At 38.3% G+C, this 20,000-nt stretch overlaps 3 protein-coding genes across 4 annotated transcripts in view; 2 read left to right on the plus strand and 1 right to left on the minus strand.

Annotated features, from left to right (window-relative positions):
* The window catches only part of LOC149097091 (glutathione hydrolase 1 proenzyme-like), a 15,569-nt gene extending 12,073 nt beyond the window's left edge, over positions 1 to 3,496 (plus strand). For both annotated transcript variants that reach the window (XM_089279377.1, XM_089279379.1), the window contains exons 7-9: positions 481 to 668; positions 1,324 to 1,564; positions 2,835 to 3,496. In XM_089279377.1, coding sequence (XP_089135503.1) covers positions 481 to 668; positions 1,324 to 1,564; positions 2,835 to 3,125 — 720 coding nt within the window. In that variant the 3' untranslated portion in view covers positions 3,126 to 3,496. The remainder of the gene's footprint in view (positions 1 to 480; positions 669 to 1,323; positions 1,565 to 2,834) is intronic.
* Positions 3,497 to 4,313: 817 nt separating this feature from the next.
* Positions 4,314 to 13,271, minus strand: LOC110048344 (COUP transcription factor 1-like). The gene is made up of 3 exons (XM_089279386.1): positions 12,341 to 13,271; positions 11,179 to 11,751; positions 4,314 to 4,919 (listed from the first exon to the last, which is right to left on the minus strand). The coding sequence occupies exons 1-3, from the start codon at positions 12,555 to 12,557 to the stop codon at positions 4,645 to 4,647; spliced, it is 1,065 nt and encodes a 354-aa protein (XP_089135512.1). The 5' UTR covers positions 12,558 to 13,271; the 3' UTR covers positions 4,314 to 4,644.
* Positions 13,272 to 18,900: 5,629 nt separating this feature from the next.
* LOC110048341 (glutathione hydrolase 1 proenzyme-like) overlaps positions 18,901 to 20,000 on the plus strand; it is a 9,309-nt gene continuing 8,209 nt past the window's right edge. Inside the window, exon 1 of the mRNA XM_020754126.2 lies at positions 18,901 to 19,160. Coding sequence (XP_020609785.1) covers positions 19,003 to 19,160 — 158 coding nt within the window. The 5' untranslated portion in view covers positions 18,901 to 19,002. The remainder of the gene's footprint in view (positions 19,161 to 20,000) is intronic.

The following is a 20,000-nucleotide window of genomic DNA, read 5'->3' on the forward strand; positions in this document are numbered from 1 at the left end:
AGTTTCTAAAAATACACGTAATCACTATTTCTATATCGAAATGTGGAGGCAGTCGAAATCTCGAGAAGAAAGGTCGTGTATACAAAAGTGGTTTTCAAATCTTTTTGTAAAGTTTCGAGGACGATTTAGAGACAGTACTGGATAATCAAGCTTCTGAAAAGACGAAAAGGACATTCACCGTTACTTGAAATTGTTGAAAACTATCGAGCGTGCGTGGACGACAGCAAGTTTTAAAAGTAGGGAAATACTCGCTCTCGATTTCTGAGGTGATAACTGATTTGGCCTTCACTGAAATCTGTTGCCCATAATCTAACTGTTACATAGTATTGAAGGCCTAACCAATCAAATTGCAAGTTCGTGAACAGTCAGCCAGTGAGTTATGTGAACGAGTTACAGAAACATGTTTTTCAGTTCATCAGAAGAGTGCAGTTTCTACAATAATACTTTCTAAAAGTTTACATAACTCCGGTTTCACCGTAGGTTGCTGAGGCGATGTTAAACCAAACAACAGGCGACCGCTTACGTCACAAAATATGGGATAACATGACGCACGATAACGTATCATATTACGCGCAATCATTCTCAGACGCTGATTACGGCACAACACACGTGGCTGTTTTGGCGCCAAATGGCGACGCGGTTTCCGTAACAACCACAATCAACAGGAGGTAGGTTTGCATTTCTTGTTAGTTACAAATCAATAATAAATCAAGGTTTCCTACTGTTCTACTCCCATACTAAGCCTAGGTCACGGCATTTTTACAGACCGGTCTATTTTTTGGCTTCTTTAACCGCGAAACAGGTCATTTCCGGTCTACATGAACGCGCATCCGTAAGGAAAAAATGGCGGCCTAAGATGGACAAGTCGACATAGTAAATACGCTAATTAAAAATTAAGTCCGTGCTTGTGATTGGTCATCGAGGTTCTTACGGGGGGTCGGAATTCGCGGTAAATTCAAACTAAAAATAGATCGGTCTGTGAAAACGCCGTGGCAGGAATATGGGGTAGTTGCACGCTCCTAGTGACGGGCTCTTGCCAGAGGTGCATTATACTGTCGTTTTGTCTAATACTCGTAGGAGCAATCAAAACCCACCAAATGTATATTTTTTTGCCTTGAACTTAACGTGAGTTCTCAGAAAGTTGTCATAACAGCGTGACATCATTACGAACGCCACGTTGCCAAGCAACCTCTCTGATGTCATTCACAGGCTTGATCATGATTCTGGACAAACCGATTTCCCTGCACAGCCTGTTAGCTGACATTTTCATTAAAAATCAGTTACTACATGACTGACGTTCATTCTCATCGTCGTTTTTGACAGATTTGGATCCAAATATCGATCTAACGTCACAGGAATCATCTATAACGACCAGATGGAAGACTTTGACATTCCCGGTCACAACATAGTGGACGGTATTTCTCCATCTCCTTTTAACTTTCCCGAGCCAAACAAGCGACCTTTCTCGTCCATATCTCCCGCCATTTTGACCAACGATACCGGCGATGTACAGCTTGTTATCGGCGCTTCCGGCGGGAGAAAGATCACCACCGCCGTGTCACTGGTATGTTTGACTCTTGCAACACAGGAGCCAAAGTTCTAAAGGCCAAATGTGATTGGTCTTATGCACATACCGTAGAATCGTCTTGAAAGGGCCTGGGAATTTATGCTCGTATGGTTTTTTTTTCCCAATCAAGTTGATGGATGGAAGAGTGGAGAAAGTGCTTTCAGCGTTTTTTTTTTTTTTTTTTTTTTTTGTGCCCTCTTAATAGTGTCCTTGGTGGGTGACATACCTTAGTTGGAAGAGCTTTTCCAAAGATCACTCAGGAATCGTGCATGAACCCCACCTGATATTTTTCAAACGTTTTCCAGGTTCTACGACAAAACGTCGCTTACCGCAGTTCGGAAATTCACTTCCGTCTAAATCTTCCAGGCAGCAATTTCCAGCAACAGTTGTGAAGACTGAACTAAACTAATCATTACGTTAGATCAACGAATCAACCACTTTTTCCACTGTGATGACCGTTTTTTAATTTCACTTAACACACCAAACACGTTTTGTTTCTCTTGGTGATCACCTCATGTGACTTTTCTTGCCCTGTTGCACATTTCTCGCACATTTCGTGCGCACTTTTGGCAGTAGGCCATTTTCAAGTTGCCTTGAACCTTGGTTTCAAAACGAGTCCTCGTGCAATACCTTTCATATGAAAATGAGTTTGATTTGCATGAAATGAATGATTATAAATGGTTTCGCACGCAGACTCAAAAGGCAACTCGGATATGGCTTATTTAAAGAAACGGCGTTCCCTCGCTGAAAAAAGCTACCTGCCCCAAAGAGCTTGTATTGAGGCTAAGTGTAAAGTGCTTGCACACAAAATGAACAACATTCCTGACATGGCCGAATTTGCAACGGTCGTATAAATTAAAACTGAGATCAATTTTTTAAGCCATAATATAATCCATAATACTAATGCGACCTACTTGGCAAAAGGCGTATCACTGATGTATAATAATGACCTGTTTCAAAACGAATCCTGGTGCAAAACCTTTCATAAAAAAAAAATAATAATAATAAGTTTGATTTGCGTGAAAATGAACCTGTAGGGCGAACACATTTCCAGATGAATGGTTTCGGACGAAGACTCGTTTTGACACAGAGATAAAAGGCAACTCCGAAATGGCCTGCTGCGAACAACTTTCTCCGGTTTCTGGTCAATTTTTTCGGGCATCTCATGCTACTTCTTTTGTATATACTAAAACAGTTATTCCTCTTAGTGTCGATGGCTAGTGGTGAATATTTAACTCACTGCTCCGCTTTTTTTTCACATGCTCAGGTGTTAATGAACAAGCTGTGGTTTAAAACAAACTTATCTGAGGCTGTGGAGAAGCCTCGTATACACACTCAGCTGGTGCCCGATCAGGATGTATCGTATGAAAATATACCTACTGATAGTTCTGGGAAATATGCCATGCCAGGTGACATAATTAAAGGCTTAGAAGAACTCGGGCATGTCGTAACCGGTAATAAAAGCTTTGCTGTTGTGCAGGCAGTATTCCGAGACCCTGAAAAGGGAATATTTGCCAAGTCAGACCCGAGGAAACATGGCGCGCCCGCGGGACAATAGAGCACTTGTCCCGAACACCTGCGCAGCATGATTAGTCTCAAATTATATTACTCAACTAAGCCTAGAAACTAGACCTTAAGCATCTTGTGTTTTTTTTTTCAAACTCGGGGCCAGGTTGTAACTATTTCGTACCTTAACAAAAAGCTTCTTGTAGTTAATGAAAAACGTTAATGTTATGCATTTCTATTTCTATGCCTCGTATCGATTTCACTCGTTGTAATATTGCTTCACTGCCTTCGAATCTGCTTAGCTTTGAAACATTACTTTGCTTAGAATGGAAACGTGCAGCATGTAGATGGAACAAATAATATGTTTTCAGTAATGGTTCCTGTATGTATTGGTTTACAATAAAACAGCAAGTTACTCCGTAACTGTTTGGTTATATCGCTCAAAAATCGAAATCTTCCCAAAATCACCTCCCAAAAGCCTCCTACCCAGGCCACCCCAGACGATAAACAACCACTTCCTTTGGGTTGGTTCAGTCCATTTGAGTGAGCAACTCGGGTAGAATCAAGAAAGGATATTACTATTGAACGCGCTTTTTTATTACATCTATCTGGGGATGAAGGTTGAACGTTTTTAATCTTTTGAAGAGTGAGCTTGAAAATGTTCTTAAAGTATCTGCATTACAGAGGTAGATCAATCCCATGGTTGCCAGACATCAGTATTCGAAATTCCCAACTTTTCCCTGATAAAAACTATATTGCGTTTTTGTCAACAACGAATTTTGATATTTTTAAATCTTTGTTCGTCTCCTCTTGTTATTTGCTGAGGAGACTACATGTATGACGGACTAATTTTCCATCCAAGCACTAGTCGCTTCGCCTGTTACGAAACGTACCCGCCGTTAAAGGAGCTCAATCACGGTGTTTTGAGTTGTTTTGGCCATGCACGTACCAAATCTCCTTTAAATGGAAGGGAAACTGTAAATAATAGTTTACTAAGATAGAAAGATATCAAAGAGATAACAATAAACCATAGAGGAACAAGGATGGTCAAGGATGGCTTAGATTGACACGGATTGCAAACGACGAATTTGAAAAATTTGGGCTAAACTTTCAAGATGTGCAAACCGTGCCTGAGCTCGTTTAAGAACCCACTTCCAGTGAGAGCCCAAGGGTCGGGTGCAACCCTTGGTTCAATCTGTGATGGAAGGTCCATAAAAGGCAATGAATACATAGGCAACACTTAAGGTAATTAACTTTAATTCTATATAGATGACAGTTGCCAACTAGCAAACGGTTTTCCCATTGTAAAAGGGAAAAATACATGAAACAAAAAACAGAGATGAATAAAATTTAAATATATCCACAAATTATACAAAAGGTATTGGTTCGGCTATTAATGTTTTCTTTTTTTTTGTTAAAATTGTCTTTTTAATTAATAACTGTCTGGTTTCATAATTCTTATAAACATCCAACCAACTAACGCTGAATAATTTTCGTTAAAATTTCTCTTTCAAATCTGTCATCTAGAAAAAACGACGCTGCAAATTTTTAAAATGTCATTCACTGTCTGTTTATACAGCAGTGCTCTTAGCGTACGAGCTAAGTGTGTTGGCTCTCAGTATGTCATCTACCAGACTGTCAATGGACGCTGCACCAATGAGTTTATTGAAGAACACGTGCTCAAGGACTTGGGGGTCCACTGCTCCAAGAGAAGTTAGTTTGATGAGCAGCTGTCCAAAGCGACTGGAAGTCTCCGGTCGATGCAAGCGAACGTACTCCTCTAAAGCATTTCGAGTCTTGTTCTGAACAGCTTGGATCTGAACAGAGTCTGATAACTGGTCGTTATCTGTTGAAACGATAAGAAACCGGGTCAATACACACAGTTATTGCATGACTTGGTGTCGCCAAAAATATTAGCGCACTTACGCACTTAAAACAGTGAAAGGTCTGTCATGACAGATCACGCACGTTAATAACTACATAATATCTGGTTTTTTTTTCAAACGATGATAAAACTGGCAGTGTTGTCTGATGCCGTAGTTTAGACTTGAATTGAAGCTTTCTAGGTGGAATTAAGCTTTACACTCCCAGGGCGAAACATCGGGTTAATAAATTTGGTTAATATATACTAAATAATATTTATCTTTTATCTTCAAACGATGATAAAACTGGTAGTATTGTTTAATGCTGTAGTTTAGACTTAAACTGAAGTTACTCGACCACAAACTTTCTTGGTGGAATTGAGCCTTACATTCCAAGATTAAAACAACGAGTTAAGCAATTTGGATGTATGCTAAATAATATCTATTTTTTATCTTCAAACAAAGATAAAACTGGTAGCCTTGTTTAGTGCTGTAGTTTTGACTTAAACTGAAGTTAGTCGACCACAAGCTTTCTGAGCGGAATTAACCCTCACACTCCCGGGGCCAAACATCGAGTTAATCAATTTGGTTACGTGCTAAACGGGACTAAATATAACCCTAGTTTGCAACATACAAATTCAAACCGCGACCATCATGCAGTGCTTTTTTCAGATACAGCTTACGGTGCTGTACAAGGTTGTTTTAAGCGTTGTGTCTACGAAATATACTCCAGCATGTGACCATTCAAATAAATGTCACTAAGCAGTCCTTTTATACCGTGCTGTTTATATGCTGTTCAAGGTACTTCTAGCTTCCTAGACTGTGGCTAAACCCCAAGTGCGAGGCTGTTCATTTGAAAGCTATTGAGCAGTTCTTTCATGTGGTGTTGTTTATCATGTTATACAAGGTGCTTCGAACTTTCAAGTCTGTGGATGATAAAACCCTAGTGTGTGACCATTCAAATAAAAGCTACAGAGCGCTGTTTGGTATGCTGTACAAGGTTTGCGTCTGGATAAGACATGTCGTACTGTGCCTTACTATTCAAATGAAACCCTACTGAGCAGCACTTTTTCGTGTCCGTTAATGTTTTTGATCGTTTTCACTTACAATACGAGACTCAGTGTTCCTGGGAGTAAATGGGATAAACTAAGGCAGCCGACTCTGATTGACAATGTAGCAAAGCGAAGGACAAAATTTGCAGGAAGTCAGTGTCATAACCAGTGAATCTATTATTACTATCATGACTTCTCGAAAAGAAGTAGAACGAAATAAATTTACTTGCTTTTTCACAAGTCTGTAACTTTGTTTCAAAGACGACGTTTGAGCAAAATTGAAATTATCGGCACATAAAGAATTGGGTATGGAGAAGAAACGGGTGCCGAATTCCGAGGAACCGCTTTAAGATCGGACATATAACTTGGCAGTACAATGTGAAGCGAAATCGCAAATTAAATGTGCACGTTCGTAAGATAAAAGGACCACGGAATAGGTAAAGTGAGACACTTCTCTGAGTCGAGTAAGTCGAAGTTAATGTGTTTTCGATTTGCGAATTTTCAATGAATACTATGCAAACAAAACGTGCTCATAATTAACTGTCTCAGATGGGCGCGTTAGCGGTTAGCAATTAGTTTTCATTTCCATTATACATACGAAAAACTGATTACAATCAGTTATTCATTTATATTAGAAATACAACGGTGTAAATTTCCTTTAACATAGATGTCCTTGCTAAATTTTAAGAGAATAACGTATTTTTCGGTGTTATTTTGCCAAGGTGGTCCTGGTTCTCTTTGGCTAAAATTAGAATGACGTTAGAGACAAGCAGAAAATTTGATATGCAATTTGCAATGACTTGCCATCTGGTATCGTCCACAAAGTTTATCAGAAGGCAGAGTTTTCCTTTATTATCCTCCTTCTCAAAGATGAATGTTGTTTTGAGAAATATTGGCGATGTTTTGAATCACGCTAATCAAAGTCCAATAACATAAATAGCCCTGACAATTTGAAAATTTTCTTTCGCGGCCTTATTAAAAATAAAACAAACCAACACCTTTAACAAAATGTATCCCTGATTTAAAAAAAAAAACAGTGTCTTCGCTTCAATAATAGAAGTGTCTTTTATAGGGTTTTTGAAGAAGAATAAAAAGCCTCTGAAGGTGAAAGCGAAAGCTGGGTTTTAAATGAACGTGTAGGAGCTGAAATAACAAAAAGAGTTCAACACATGATATAATCGTATGCAGCCCAATTAGGTGGATTCTAACTTTTAAGTCTGTTGATGATAAAACCATTAAATTAACATGTGTACTATAATTGTGCTTTTAAGCGATTCACAATCGAGAGTTAGGTCAAAGACGAAGTTATTTACGACAGCAGTTCTTAACCCGTATTCTTACAATAGCATATGCAGGGTTTTTTTTTTTTTGGCGATAACTTCGCGACTTAATACATCTTTAAAAGGTATACTTCGCTCGTAACACTGCCGGAGTGGATAGATATAGAAGTATACCGTTTCGTTATAAGGCCTGCGGAGAGAAATTTTTCGAAATAAAAGGTTGAATGGCGAATGGAATCATTTAACAGGAAATATTAAAATTAAAGCCAGGAGTTCGACGTTTCGACGCATAAAGCATTATCATGTTATCAAGAATGAAAAATCGTAAATGTCAAAGTTGTCAAAAGAGTTGAGACTGGAATATCATTAAATGGCATGGCACCATTAACAACTTTGACATTTACGATGATGAAGCTCGATACATCGAACTACGTTAAGGGGGTTTAAAATTTCGTTTTCAATGCTTTAACCCTTTGAATACCAACTACGCATATATGCGTAATTGTAATTAATGCATATATGCATAATTAATGGTCGTGCTCTTTGTACCACTTGTGACGTCATCAATTTAAATGTCATCAGATATTCTTGATAAGCAGATAGTAGTGCTTGGCTAACCTTTTCCGCACAACGGTCAAGTTTAGATATCGACGACATTCCGACGTCGCAAATCGAAAAACAACGTTACCAGTTTTGGTGCAAAGACGGTGGTAAAATGGTTCACAACGCCTATGATTGATCAAGGTCCATTTCTAGGCTTCGCTGCAGCCAGAAAGAGCATACAATGCAGAAGGTAGCCAGTGTAAAAGGGCAGAGAAAAACAGAAAGGAAAGGGCCAACAAACGAAATTGAGAACGGTTAATGGCAAAAAAAAAAAAAAAAAAAAAAAAGAAGAAGAAGAATTTTGGCTTATGCGCATGCCCGGAATTGAAGTTTTGCGCAATTTTGTACCTAATCCTCGAAAAATCTCTCCTTTTAGTAAAAAAAAAGCTTTTAAAGCAAAACGTAGGCTTATTTAGCGTCATGGCAGCTAGAAAACCTCACTAAACGGTTAAAAACGGTATTTTTTGGCGAAAGTTTGGTATTCAAAGGGTTAACAAGTAACTGACCATTAGATGGAGTCATTACAGTGTAAAAACTAAGAAACTGTTTTAAAATCAAAATTAGGAATTAAGATATCGGATGAAATGAGTCGAAAACAATAGTAAAGCAGGAGTTACTCCGTAAGACTGTTATTAAAACAACTTTATGGTTAGGTTAGGGGACATGAAAAGTATTTGGAGCGCAAGGTCAGATTACTCAGAGGAAGAAGAAAATCTGTAAAGTTACACAAGTTTTTAACGTTATTTTAAAAAGAATGAAAGCACCTTAGTCTCACAAGACTTTCATGGGGATAAACCAATGACGGATCTAGGGGAGGGGCCACCTCCGCCCCCCAACCCCCCCTATTTTGGGTAAAAAAGGAAGGAATCACAGAAGGAAGAAAAGCCGGCAGGGCAAGCAAAGCAAAACCGCCCCCACCCCCCCGCCCCGAATACCTTAGTCTCACAAGACTTTCATGGGGATAAACCAGTGACGGATCTAGGGGAGGGGCAACCCCCTCTATTTTGGGTAAAAAAAGGAATCACAGAAGGAAGAAAAGCCGGCAGGGCAAGCAAAGCATCACATATAACGAATTGATATGAGAAAATGCAGCTCGATCACTTTCGAACGAAAGGGAAATCAGAATTCTTTAACTACAACTGAGCTAAAGCATGTGCAAAACCTTAAAAGGAAGGTAAAGTAAATTAAGTCGAGAAGGAAAACTTGCGCCTTAGAATTATTGTAATAATTTCAAAAACAGCTTGAATCATTAAAAATGCTTTGAAAATGACCTGTCAAGGGTAAAGGCAAGGGTATGCTTAAATGTATATTCTAATTATACTACTGGTAGTAACTGTGACCTTTTATGTGATTGTAATTTATAATAATGTATCGATGTTACTGCATGGACAGGGAACAGAATCATATGCTAGCAAGACAGAATGAGAGCGTTGTATTTCTCGGCGGTAAATTTCTCTATCCTGTTTATTTCTGCAGAGTTGGCAGCCAATCGGAATTTGTATTTCTGAAGTTCGTTCTTTAAAGTTTTTTTTCGATGAACGGCAGACAAACGCGGAAGAAATCAATTCCTTAAGAACATTATCCGAAAATAGCGTCTCGATCAGCCGCAATGGATGGTTGATCGTTAAGCAAACAACAGAAAAAGCACGCGCGAGAAAAAACACGCTGCGAGAACTTCTCGCTCCTCTGTCGCGAGATGAACCTGTTTCAATGTGGATAAGGGTCGGTCTGACATCTCTGTAGCAAAATTCGCTTGATATATAGTCTATGTAATTTACAAGACGGAAAATTTAAATAATCGCAGCCTTAATTTATATTAAAGAAATTTCCATCATGGTGCCGACTCAATTACATTTCAATTGAACTCGTTTTCATCAACAAAAGTAACCACTAGAAAAAATGATTATTTATTGGCGGAAATTCGGCGAAATTTTATTAAAAGAGTAATCAAAATGCGTTTAGAAACAGTTTTATTTACACTTGACTGTAGCTGTAGCCAGACTAAAATCTTACCGAGGCAATATCAGAAAAAAATGTTTCTTTTATATGGACTTTTTTAACGCATAGCCTCTAACGGGAACATCAAATAAATAAATAAATTCCAAATTTTACCGAGGCAAAGGGTTTTTCTGATACTAGCTACGGGCCTGGTTACCACGGGAAGATGATGACTTTCGCTAAAAGCTAAAAGACTGTGATTGTACAAAATAAAAACATACAGAATCATGAAATCCTTCCTTCAGGCTGCACCTGGGTTTGAAATGCAGCGTAATAATCATTTTTGTTCGTTTGCGGAAAACGTTGTTCATCTTTTTCATTTCCGCAACAAATCGATTAATTCGTCATTTTTAACTCGCCATCCGGAAGGGTTCTGTCGCGGCAAAGTCAAAGACCATCTCCCCTGATTACGCTATGACTGAATAAACATATATTAATGTCTAAAACTTCATAACTCGCATTTAATAAAGTTGTAAGCAAATCAGTCCATTAAAAAGCCTCACTAATCCACATCTTAAGAATATTTCTCCTAAGAATCGAAATTAGTAATAGCGCGACGAAAAGACAAATCAATTTTGACCGAAAAGTCGGAACATTGAAAAATCGCAACACACTTCCGGGTAGAAGATCTTTGGCGATAAAATAAATACATTTAACTTATAGAGATTTGTTATTCCTTTTTTTTTTCCGTATCAAAGTGGCAAAAGACACTCGGTGCTGTTAATTTGCAAATTCATGGCGATGGCCTTGAGCAACGGAGAGATAAAGGAGGGCTTTGAGAATTAATTCTGACCACTTCATCAAGCTTACGCTGCGAACTGAGAAAAAGGCGCACTTCGACGATTGCCGCGGCGGTAACAAAAAGAGAGAAACGCACACGACACACTTTCTGATATTGTATTCATACGCAATATCACACTCATGTTTGGATCCGCTGTTTACATTTTCGTTTGTGTTGTATGTTCCTCGCCATTGGGTGAAAAAAACTGGGCAATAGCAGGGTCATTACAGTAACACAAACAGAAGGAGGTCATGGCGAATTAAGATTACTTTTTTTACTCCAAGAGAGAGGTTTAGATTATGCCAGTGTTTAAGTCTCGGTGTTCGGGGTTATCCAATGATTTAAAAAAAAATCACGATATTTTTAATGCTTAAATCGTTTTTCTCATTGCGCACAGACCGAAGAAAAAGCGTAATTTAAATTTGCAAAAATAAGGGACGCGGTTTCAAGTTAATTTTTGCGCGTTCAGTTGTTCGATTGCTTACAGACCTTACAGCAAGAAAAATGCATAAGACTTATTTATTCTTACCTGGGTTAAAAAGAACTAGCGCCTTCAAAAGAGTAAACTCGGCCCTGTTCAAACCCAGCTGTACAAGTTTGAAAACAACCTCATTGAGCTTTCCTATGTTGTGAAGAACTCGATCCAGATGTTCGCTCGGCGTTTTCTCCATAACATCAGCAACGAGAGGCGCCAATTCGAACGGCATGGCCCACTGCACGAGGTTGATGACGAATATTTTACACCAGTTTTCCTGCAAGAGCGTCACTTGATCAAAATGCGACAGGTCCGCGAAGTGACGCACGTTTTTTGCCCAGTGAATGGACATAAACAGCAACCGGGCCGCGATTTCTGTTGTGTTTTCCGCCGGTAGTTTTTGAACACCACTGACGCTGTCGCTGCCAGTGGTGGTGCTTTCTTCTCGAGTCGACCTTGCATCGTTTCTCGTCTGCGGTGTTTGGTACGGCTCAACAGCCTGCAGATGATAGACGAAATCAGACAAGGAAACGAACTCGGCTTCTCTTCGCATTTCACCTTTTAACTGTTGCCTGCGGTGCCGCTTTCTGCTTTTCTCAAAATCCTGTGCTCTGGTTTGCTGTACAGCTGCGAAAGAAAACAAGACAACATTCTCCATTTGAGGAACTTCAACTTCGGGGCAAAATAATTCTAGCAGAACTGAAATCTAAAAATTCAACCATGCCTACAACAAAGGAAATATTTGCTTTATTTGAGAACGGGAAATTTTTTCTCTAACGCAAGTTTAATTACACCAAAGGTAAATATTTTAACACGAAAGTGTAGTCATTATTGTCAAACGATTGGAAATGTTTAGACAGAACTGAAAAAGTGGTAAATTTTGCAGGCAATTGCTCTTGCTTGTTTAAACAATGTTCCTTTTCCACGTTAAGCGATAAAAGCACCATTTGATTGAAATTAGTGAAAATGTGTCGAGTAGATAAAAACCGAGCAAATCACTTTGGCAGCGCCTTCTAAATAATCGATTTACTCACGACTTTCCAACCCAATTGAGGTAATTTATTTTTATAGTTAGTTACTTTGTGTTAGATTGGAGAAATTTTTGTTCGCACATTTCAAGAACGCAAAGTTGTATTTTCCAACTGGGTGCAACCGCACAGTAACAATACGATAATAATAGTAATATAAAAAACTTAAAACATGTTTTGTGACTCACCTTCCCTTTTCATTCCCACCGTTAGGCATTTCCTCATTCTGCAGTACTGGCAGCTATTTCGAAAGCGCTTGTTTACAGGGCAACACCCTGCCACTCTGCAAGTGTAGTACAGACGTTTCTTGATGCTTCGCTTGAAGAACAACTTGCATCCTTCGCACGTATTCGCACCGTAGTGTCTGCCTGTGGAATGGTCGCCGCACACCGCGCAGATTTCCATGTCCGTGTCTTCCTTCCTCCGCCTCTAGTGTTATTCTACCCTCTGCACGACCAAGATGAGTGATCTTGAAGGTGCGAGCAATGACCTACAGGGTCTATTAAGGTCCCTTAGAATTTATACGTGTACTATATATATGTATGTACTTGTGTGGCAAGCCAGTTTAAGGCACATGTCAAGAGTCATGAATGATTGATTAGCAGGGCGAATGATTAACATTGAAACTACTTTTATTATTTTTATTTCTTTAGCGCTGTTTTTCTTTTCGTTGTATCTGTTGAATATTTATGCCGTGTCGCTCGCCCAAAACAAAGCCTGCTTTGACACATAAGGAAACAGCTTTTTAATATAATACCGTCTAATGTGGTCGCTTTTGCGACTTTCCCGGCGCAGTAATGACGTTTGCTCGTTTATTTCTCTTCCTTTCTATAATTTATGACTTCTGACGTCAAGGGGTCTTTAACCTATCCTCTTCCAATTTAACAAGCTAGGCTGAACTTGTTTATTTTGGTTTTCAAGTAACATCTAATTCCCTACACGCTGAGAGCAGAGGATTACCACTTTCAGCGAACTACACTGTGAAACAATATCGACAGATGTGGCTTTCGCACGCTCTTTAAACAAAATGTTTCGATAAGAAACAGCCTTCCGTTTAAACAAGTGGATTCACAATTCGCTCTCAGTATACTTAAATCGGTCCTTTTCAAGTTATGATACACGCTTGATTTAAAGGCTATTTAGAAAAGCGATTCATTGCTAAAGAAAAAAGAGCGTGTTTCCTGCAACGTCTTGAAAACGTCGCTTGAATCAAAAATTATAAAACAGAGCCATTAAAAGAGGCCCAAAACAGACATTAACATTACCATAGGTGTTTCCGCAGTAAATGAGAATTGTAATATACAGTAATCGTTTGAAAACTTCACAGCTCAAAAGGTTAAATTGTTTGAATTTAATTTGTGATTTCGCGCGCGGAAGAAAGGAAAACATTAAAATACGTTCCGCAATTTTCGCACGTTCATTTTCAGAACATGCGAGCGATATTTTTACGAGATAATTTATGACATTCCGGATATCAAGATGGCATAAAGGTGTAGGCGGCAATAAGGCAATCAAGGAAAAGTCACGATCAAGACATCAAGGTGTATGTCATTCGATAACAAAGGCCTTCCTCTTGGTTAAGAGGAAGCCGCTTTTTTGCGCTATTACTGTTTATATTTAAATTTCCATACCAATCTATGGTATCATTTAGCATAAGAGCTGCAAGGAAATATATCGATTTATAGGGTCAGACACGTAAAAAATCAACAACCCGTGTTTAATTAACCACCAACCACTTTCCACCTCACGAAATTTCTAATTCGCTTTTAAACTGACATTTGCTCCTCAAAGAACCACATAACGAGAACAAATAACTTTTTAAAGAAACGGCGAAGCTATAATCAATTAAAATCTCTACAAGAAAGGCCAACTTGAGCGAAGATCTAAAAATAAAATAAGGGCTCTTCAGTGCGTTGTAGGCAAATACTTCGAATGAATTAGATTCAAACGGCAAATAAGCGTCGATTTCAAATTAAAATGCCGCCAGAGGGTACTTCGCTTTCTTTCCTTTAAAATTCGCGGGAACGTTTTCGCTATTAAACAGCTGTGCTGGTTTTTTTTTTTTTTTTTTTTCGTACTATTAACTCCCTTCAAAAGATTCTTGTGAAAGAAATACAAGTTATTATAAAGAAAGAGCGTTTTAACTCCGCTGAGAGTTTTCACTTTGTTTCGCTCGCTCCAAAACGTTTATTGTTGAATTTTCTATTTTAATTTCGCAGTGTCGCAAATGTCTTTGAAATAGTATTAAAATGTCGAGCTGTCTTTATTTACGTTGACATCATTTCCAAAAAACAGTCAGTTTGGCAGGGAGAAAGTTTGAAGGTGCAATTAAATCGCTATTAGTCTACGATCTTGTCTTCTTTTTTGTCATTTATTTAACTCGCGCGTAACAGAATGGCAGCAAAATTCGTCCAGCTGCGACAAGGAGGTCAGTTAAAAAGCCAAAATAAAACTGACTATTTTATTTTGTTGATTTATTACCCAAGATAAGATTTTTAAAAAACTAGCAGTCTTTGTCTGCTTTTTAGCTTCACGAAGTTTTCAATTCGCTTGAATGGCTCGCCTTCACTGGTCTTTTCGACCTGCTGAGTAGTAAATAAGACGCGAATTAAAAGTCATTTGAATTAGAACAGCCCCACAAAAAGAACCCAAAGGTTTGCGCGTTGTCTTTCACAGCATGTCCCAGCTTGATCGGCAAAAGTTATTAACAAGCTCAGTCATCAAAAATTCAAACAAACTTTAAATAAACTTCAATTCTATAGGTCCGTCATCAAGCTGTTTTTGTTCTTCTGTTCGCTATGCATTATCGCGAACTACTTCTACAAAACGAAATAAGTTAGTAGACTGAACGCGTTCAAGCAAAGCCATTAGCTAGAAATAAATCAATTTAAAAAATTTTCGGTCTATAAGCGTAAACCATATTGTACTTTTGTTGAAAACCGCGAAGTAGTGAATCACCAAACGAAAAGAAAAAACATTTTTTGAGTGCGCTTACAAGTTAAATGTGATGAATGAGGAATATAAAACCAACAAGGTTTAGAAAATTGTTTCCTAACATTTCCCAGAACAAAAAAAATAATTTAATAAATTATGCGCTTAAGCCTTGTTTCAGCTCTGTAGCCACTAAAAACAATAAAATTGCCTAAGAGATAAGAGTTATAATACGATCTATCCATGCAACTGATCGCAAAATGATATGAGCCACAAAGTCAAAGCACTTTAAAAGGGTTTCTTACGGACACTCGCGTTATTTATTTCTGCGCATCCTTACTGCGCACGTAAGTCATGTCGCAACATCATAGCAAGCGTGCATTGGAAAGAAATATTAACAATATTATCAAATTTTCACCCTCGAATTATGCATCTCTACCCTTCTTATTATTTCATTGAATCTCCGTTACCAGACATTATACCTATATTTGGCTTTTTATGGAAATTATGTGCGGCAAGTATCACTTAGCTTAAAAATTTTTGGCGGTATTAAAGCGGAAATTCCGTCGGAAAAGATGGCTGAAAACAGCAGTCAAAGGCAAAAAAACCGTCAAAGGCGATCCAGAAACTACAAAAAGCTACTTAATGTCACAATTAATTCAGCTGCACAGAGTTTGATCCAAAAGATTTAACTGAAAAGGATTGTAAATGCACAAGAAAAGCGACTGAAAGAAGACGAATGGCAGCAAAACCAACTGGAAATTCTAGATCCGAAACAGTTTCGTTCAGGAAGCGAAAACAGATTTTTCGGTATAAAATTAAGCTTAGCACTTTAGTAAAGTTTGTTACCTTACATTTGGATCTTGTCCTTTACTTCTTTTATTCTTCAGCAGTCTCCAGTGAACTCGATCGATGTGAGCAACTCAAGTGATCATGAATGTCGCGTAAACAGTAAACTCTTGATTCCGCCATTTGACTGGCACGATGAGTACATTTTCAGCAGGGCTATCCTTCCGAATCTTCCCGTTAACCTTTGTCGTTTGTCACAGATTATGGACGACTTAACAGAGGAGATTGTGCGAGTTGTGCGGGAATATATCAGAAGAAAACTCTGTCTCACTTGTTTTAATTTGCTGACATGCCTCATTTAACTAAAAAAGCCAACAGCCACTGACAAATATTTTCCCGCCTTTTCATACCTCACTTCGTTTAGGTCAAACTGAAATCTCCACATTCTTCTCTTAAATGGTCTTTGAACACGTTTTTCTTTATTTTAGATCAGTGTTTTTCCTCCTTCTCTCCACCTTAATAAAAAGAATCTAACTGTAAGAAGTGTTAATTTTTTCGCTTTTTTTTTCCATTCTTATTCGGGTGTGCATGACTGGCATGACCTACAAGTGTTCTTCTGTCAGAAATAACGCGAACATCTAAATCAGCCACACTGAATGGATTTAGTTACTTCCGAAAGCCCTAGTCAGTGAAACAGCACGCAATCCATTATTATTAGAATTTATAGCTTATTAAAAAATTATATGGCTGTCATGTTGTGACTTACGAGAACAAACTCATACTTGAAGGAATCCTCAATCAAGGTGACTTTGAGAGAAAATCTTCTGAGCTGGAGATATCAATGGTATCTTTGCTACGGCAAGGATTTTTGGCTGAACTAAATTTCTGCACAGTAACTGACGAAATAGCCTACATACTGTTGTATGTAGATTAAAAACTATAAGTTAATAAAAACAATTGTTATGGAAAAAAATTTCACTTGACTGTTGGATAGCAATTTTATACATAAGGGACTGAAATTTTAGTGCACCTTTTCTATATGTTTTTCAAATTGTTTTTCTTACCAGAAGAACGCTTTCGCTTTCACCCAGTTTCAGAATATAATCTCGCAGAAGTGTATGTGTACATACCGTTATAAGGCGGAGCGTTAAAAACTCTAAAAAAAGAGAGAAAATGCATGCTCTAATTGGCTGAAAATTCTGTGTATTATATATTTTTTTCAAATAAACACGATATATTCAGAGAGACAATTAAAAACACTGGTATAATATTCCTTAGGTATCGTTGTTGTTTTTTCTTCTAAACATTTCAAAATAAAAATGAGCGATAGAAATTTTACACAACGTTTCGATGTCGTCATGACATCATTATCAAGTGACAAGAAAATAACGGTTCAACAGTGTTATATATGCGGTGAGAGGTGTTGAACCGTTATTTTCTTGTCACTTGATAATGATGTCATGACGACATCGAAACGTTGTGTAAAATTTCTATCGCTCATTTTTATTTTGAAATGTTTATCGAATTTTAATCTCATTCGTTTTTTCTTCTGCGGCCATTCTAGCCGCTTGCTCTTCCAAACTTTCACCCGTGGAAGAAGTATGTTCTTTTTGCCTGGTGGTTAGAAATTTTGTCTTCAGCTAACCAAAAGGAACAGGAAAACAAGAGTTGTCTCCTATTTACTAGAACCCAATGCGTTCACAAAGCTGACAACGCAAGTAACGCGTCGCTATCCGCCTGCTGGTTTATTGAAGGTCTCCTCGCCGTCTTTTTGTTTGATCTTTTTTATTATGATTATTTTTATTATTATTATCATTATTGTTGTTATTATTATTATTATTATTATTATTATTATTATTATTATTATTTATGGTGTGTCGCTAATAAACTATTTCATCAAAATGATTATGGTTACTGTAGTTGTGGGTAAGAAGTTTTAAGTCTTCGTTTTAAGAATAATCGTTCTCAACCCCTATAACTCCACGCTTAGGGCACAAGTTTTGAGCGAATTACGAACTTCCCTTCAGATCTGCGTTACATGACAAAAAAGACTCGCACGTTCATTTGCAAGTGCACGCTATTTTTATCGAAAGTTGAAACAAGTTTGAAGAGAACCACTCTATTTCACCGCGCGCACTTCAATCCACTAGGGAGCTTAAGAAACCACGACGGCGACGTCGAGGACAACGTTGATTAAAAAATGATTTTATATTTTACCTACGAATCTCGCAGTACAGCAACCCCTAAGTCATTTACTTTGTTTATCACTGCCAAAGCTATCACGAAACTGAATCTGGAACCCAGTGATAAATTTGAAATAAAAATTTAAAAAATTAGCCGCCGTAACTCACGTTCTCTAGACAACGCAGAATTTGGTCATTTCACGTTGTAGTTTTGCAGAGGACGGCAAAGAAATGTACCAAGAATTATAACGCACGGGCACAGCCATTGTTCTGCTCATTAAACCTTTTGTTTAGCGACGTTGCCGTTGCCGTTGCCGTCGTGGTTTTCTTAAGCTCCTTAGTACTAGAAGCACAGAACAAGAATTTTGCTTATTTCGCGACTGACTTTGTATTTCAGTGCGACCTTGTGACTTTGGTGGGCAAAAAGCGAAAAACGTCCGTTCACTTAAGTTCACATAATCAAAGTGAACGCAGTGAGCCTGTGTCTCTAGTGACTTCGGTTGACCAGGGGCCCGTTTCTCAAAAGCCCCGGAAACTTTTCGGGCCCGAAAAGCCCTTTTTAGTTTATCGATATTTAAAGACAGAGAGGTGTATACGCCTGAAACTTCTTGTATGAAGAGAACCGCTGTTCATGTTAAGAATATGTAAAAAAAAAAAACAGCTCTGTAGTCATAAGGTTTGAGATTTTGGTACAGCTTTTCGTTTGCGAAAATCTTTCGGGACCTTCGAGAAGGCTTTACAAGTGAACGCCCTTTCGGCACCCACGCGCTTTCAAAACATGAAGCGGGTACCTGAATCTGACACGGGTGACCTAGCAACCATAGAACAGCGAGTTCTGCCAACCGTTTCATTTCCCTGATCCACCAGTGAATAATTCAGTTGGTGTTTTTCGATAGGACACAACGTCGAGCGTATACTGAAATTTTTCCCAAACGACTGTCGGCGCCATGTTGGAGAAGAAGTGCTCGACCGGCCGCTCCTCACGGCGCTATCTGCGAGCGTTACTTGTGTTAGCTGCCTCGTGTGTTGTGGTGGCAGGAGTGGGATTCCTATTCAGGGATACGCCATTTGTAAGAGATCTGAAGAAAAGGTTTATGATGGGAAGGTAAGGAAGTGAAGCTGATAGTCATACATGACGATATCTGTTGGTCTAGATTGCGAAGATTTGACGCAAAAATGTCTTTCAAGCCGCGCAGATTTCTCACAAACCGGGTAATAGGCATAGGAAATTCTATTCAGCGATTTTACTCGACATGTTTCCTTGAACAAAAATATAACTGCTCGAAATTTTATGCCTCAGTCGATAAGTTTAAAGCTTGATCATTACAAACACTTTTGATCCGCACTTTTGTCTCAATCGAATCCAAATGTTGTCGTATATCACCGGTGAATAACACGTTTATCTAGCAATCATGTTTTGTTTATCCAGAAGAATACTTATTAACTGAAATACAGCCCCGTCAATCGTTGTCACTTTGTATCAAAAATTGCAGTGCGACGTTATTGCAATAAGACACAATCAGAGAATTGTTGTTTCGTTTGAACGCCGGAAAAGTACATCACTGTTTTTAATTTGCCTTGACTCAATGACATTTTTGATCCAAGGATCAATCGAAACAACCTTTTGGCGCACAGAAAATTAAACGGGTACAGGTTTAAAGAGTGATTCACTTCTTAATTCTCTTAATAACAACAATATATTGCCATGTAGGCAGGTGATGAGAAATGAGAAAATCGTCAACCAAGGGGTATTGCCTTGATGTAACAACGAATTCTCAGCACTTATATCAAAAGAAACGTAGGGCGGAGGGTGTGGAGAATTAACTAGTGATCAGGTGTAGGGCTTAGGATGGAAACGTCAACTTCAAGCCACTTTCACTTCAACAATCTTTCTTAATGCATTGAATATTTTTGGCTGTTAGTTTTAAAAAATTTGACAACTGTC

The sequence above is a fragment of the Orbicella faveolata genome, unplaced genomic scaffold, assembly GCF_042242905.1.
Source record: "Orbicella faveolata isolate gen_17 unplaced genomic scaffold, um_ofav_v1 contig_47, whole genome shotgun sequence".
Lineage (NCBI taxonomy): Eukaryota > Metazoa > Cnidaria > Anthozoa > Scleractinia > Merulinidae > Orbicella > Orbicella faveolata.

What these genes read in the sequence shown, in the direction of transcription:
- LOC110048344 (XM_089279386.1), bottom strand. Translation starts at nt 12,557, where the DNA reads ATGGAAATCTGCGCGGTGTGCGGCGACCATTCCACAGGCAGACACTAC. An exon ending in GGTGGGAATGAAAAGGGAAG is followed by an intron (nt 11,752 to 12,340) that starts GTGAGTCACAAA and finishes TTTCTTTCGCAG; the next exon opens with CTGTACAGCAAACCAGAGCA. An exon ending in GCTAGTTCTTTTTAACCCAG is followed by an intron (nt 4,920 to 11,178) that starts GTAAGAATAAAT and finishes TCGTTTCAACAG; the next exon opens with ATAACGACCAGTTATCAGAC.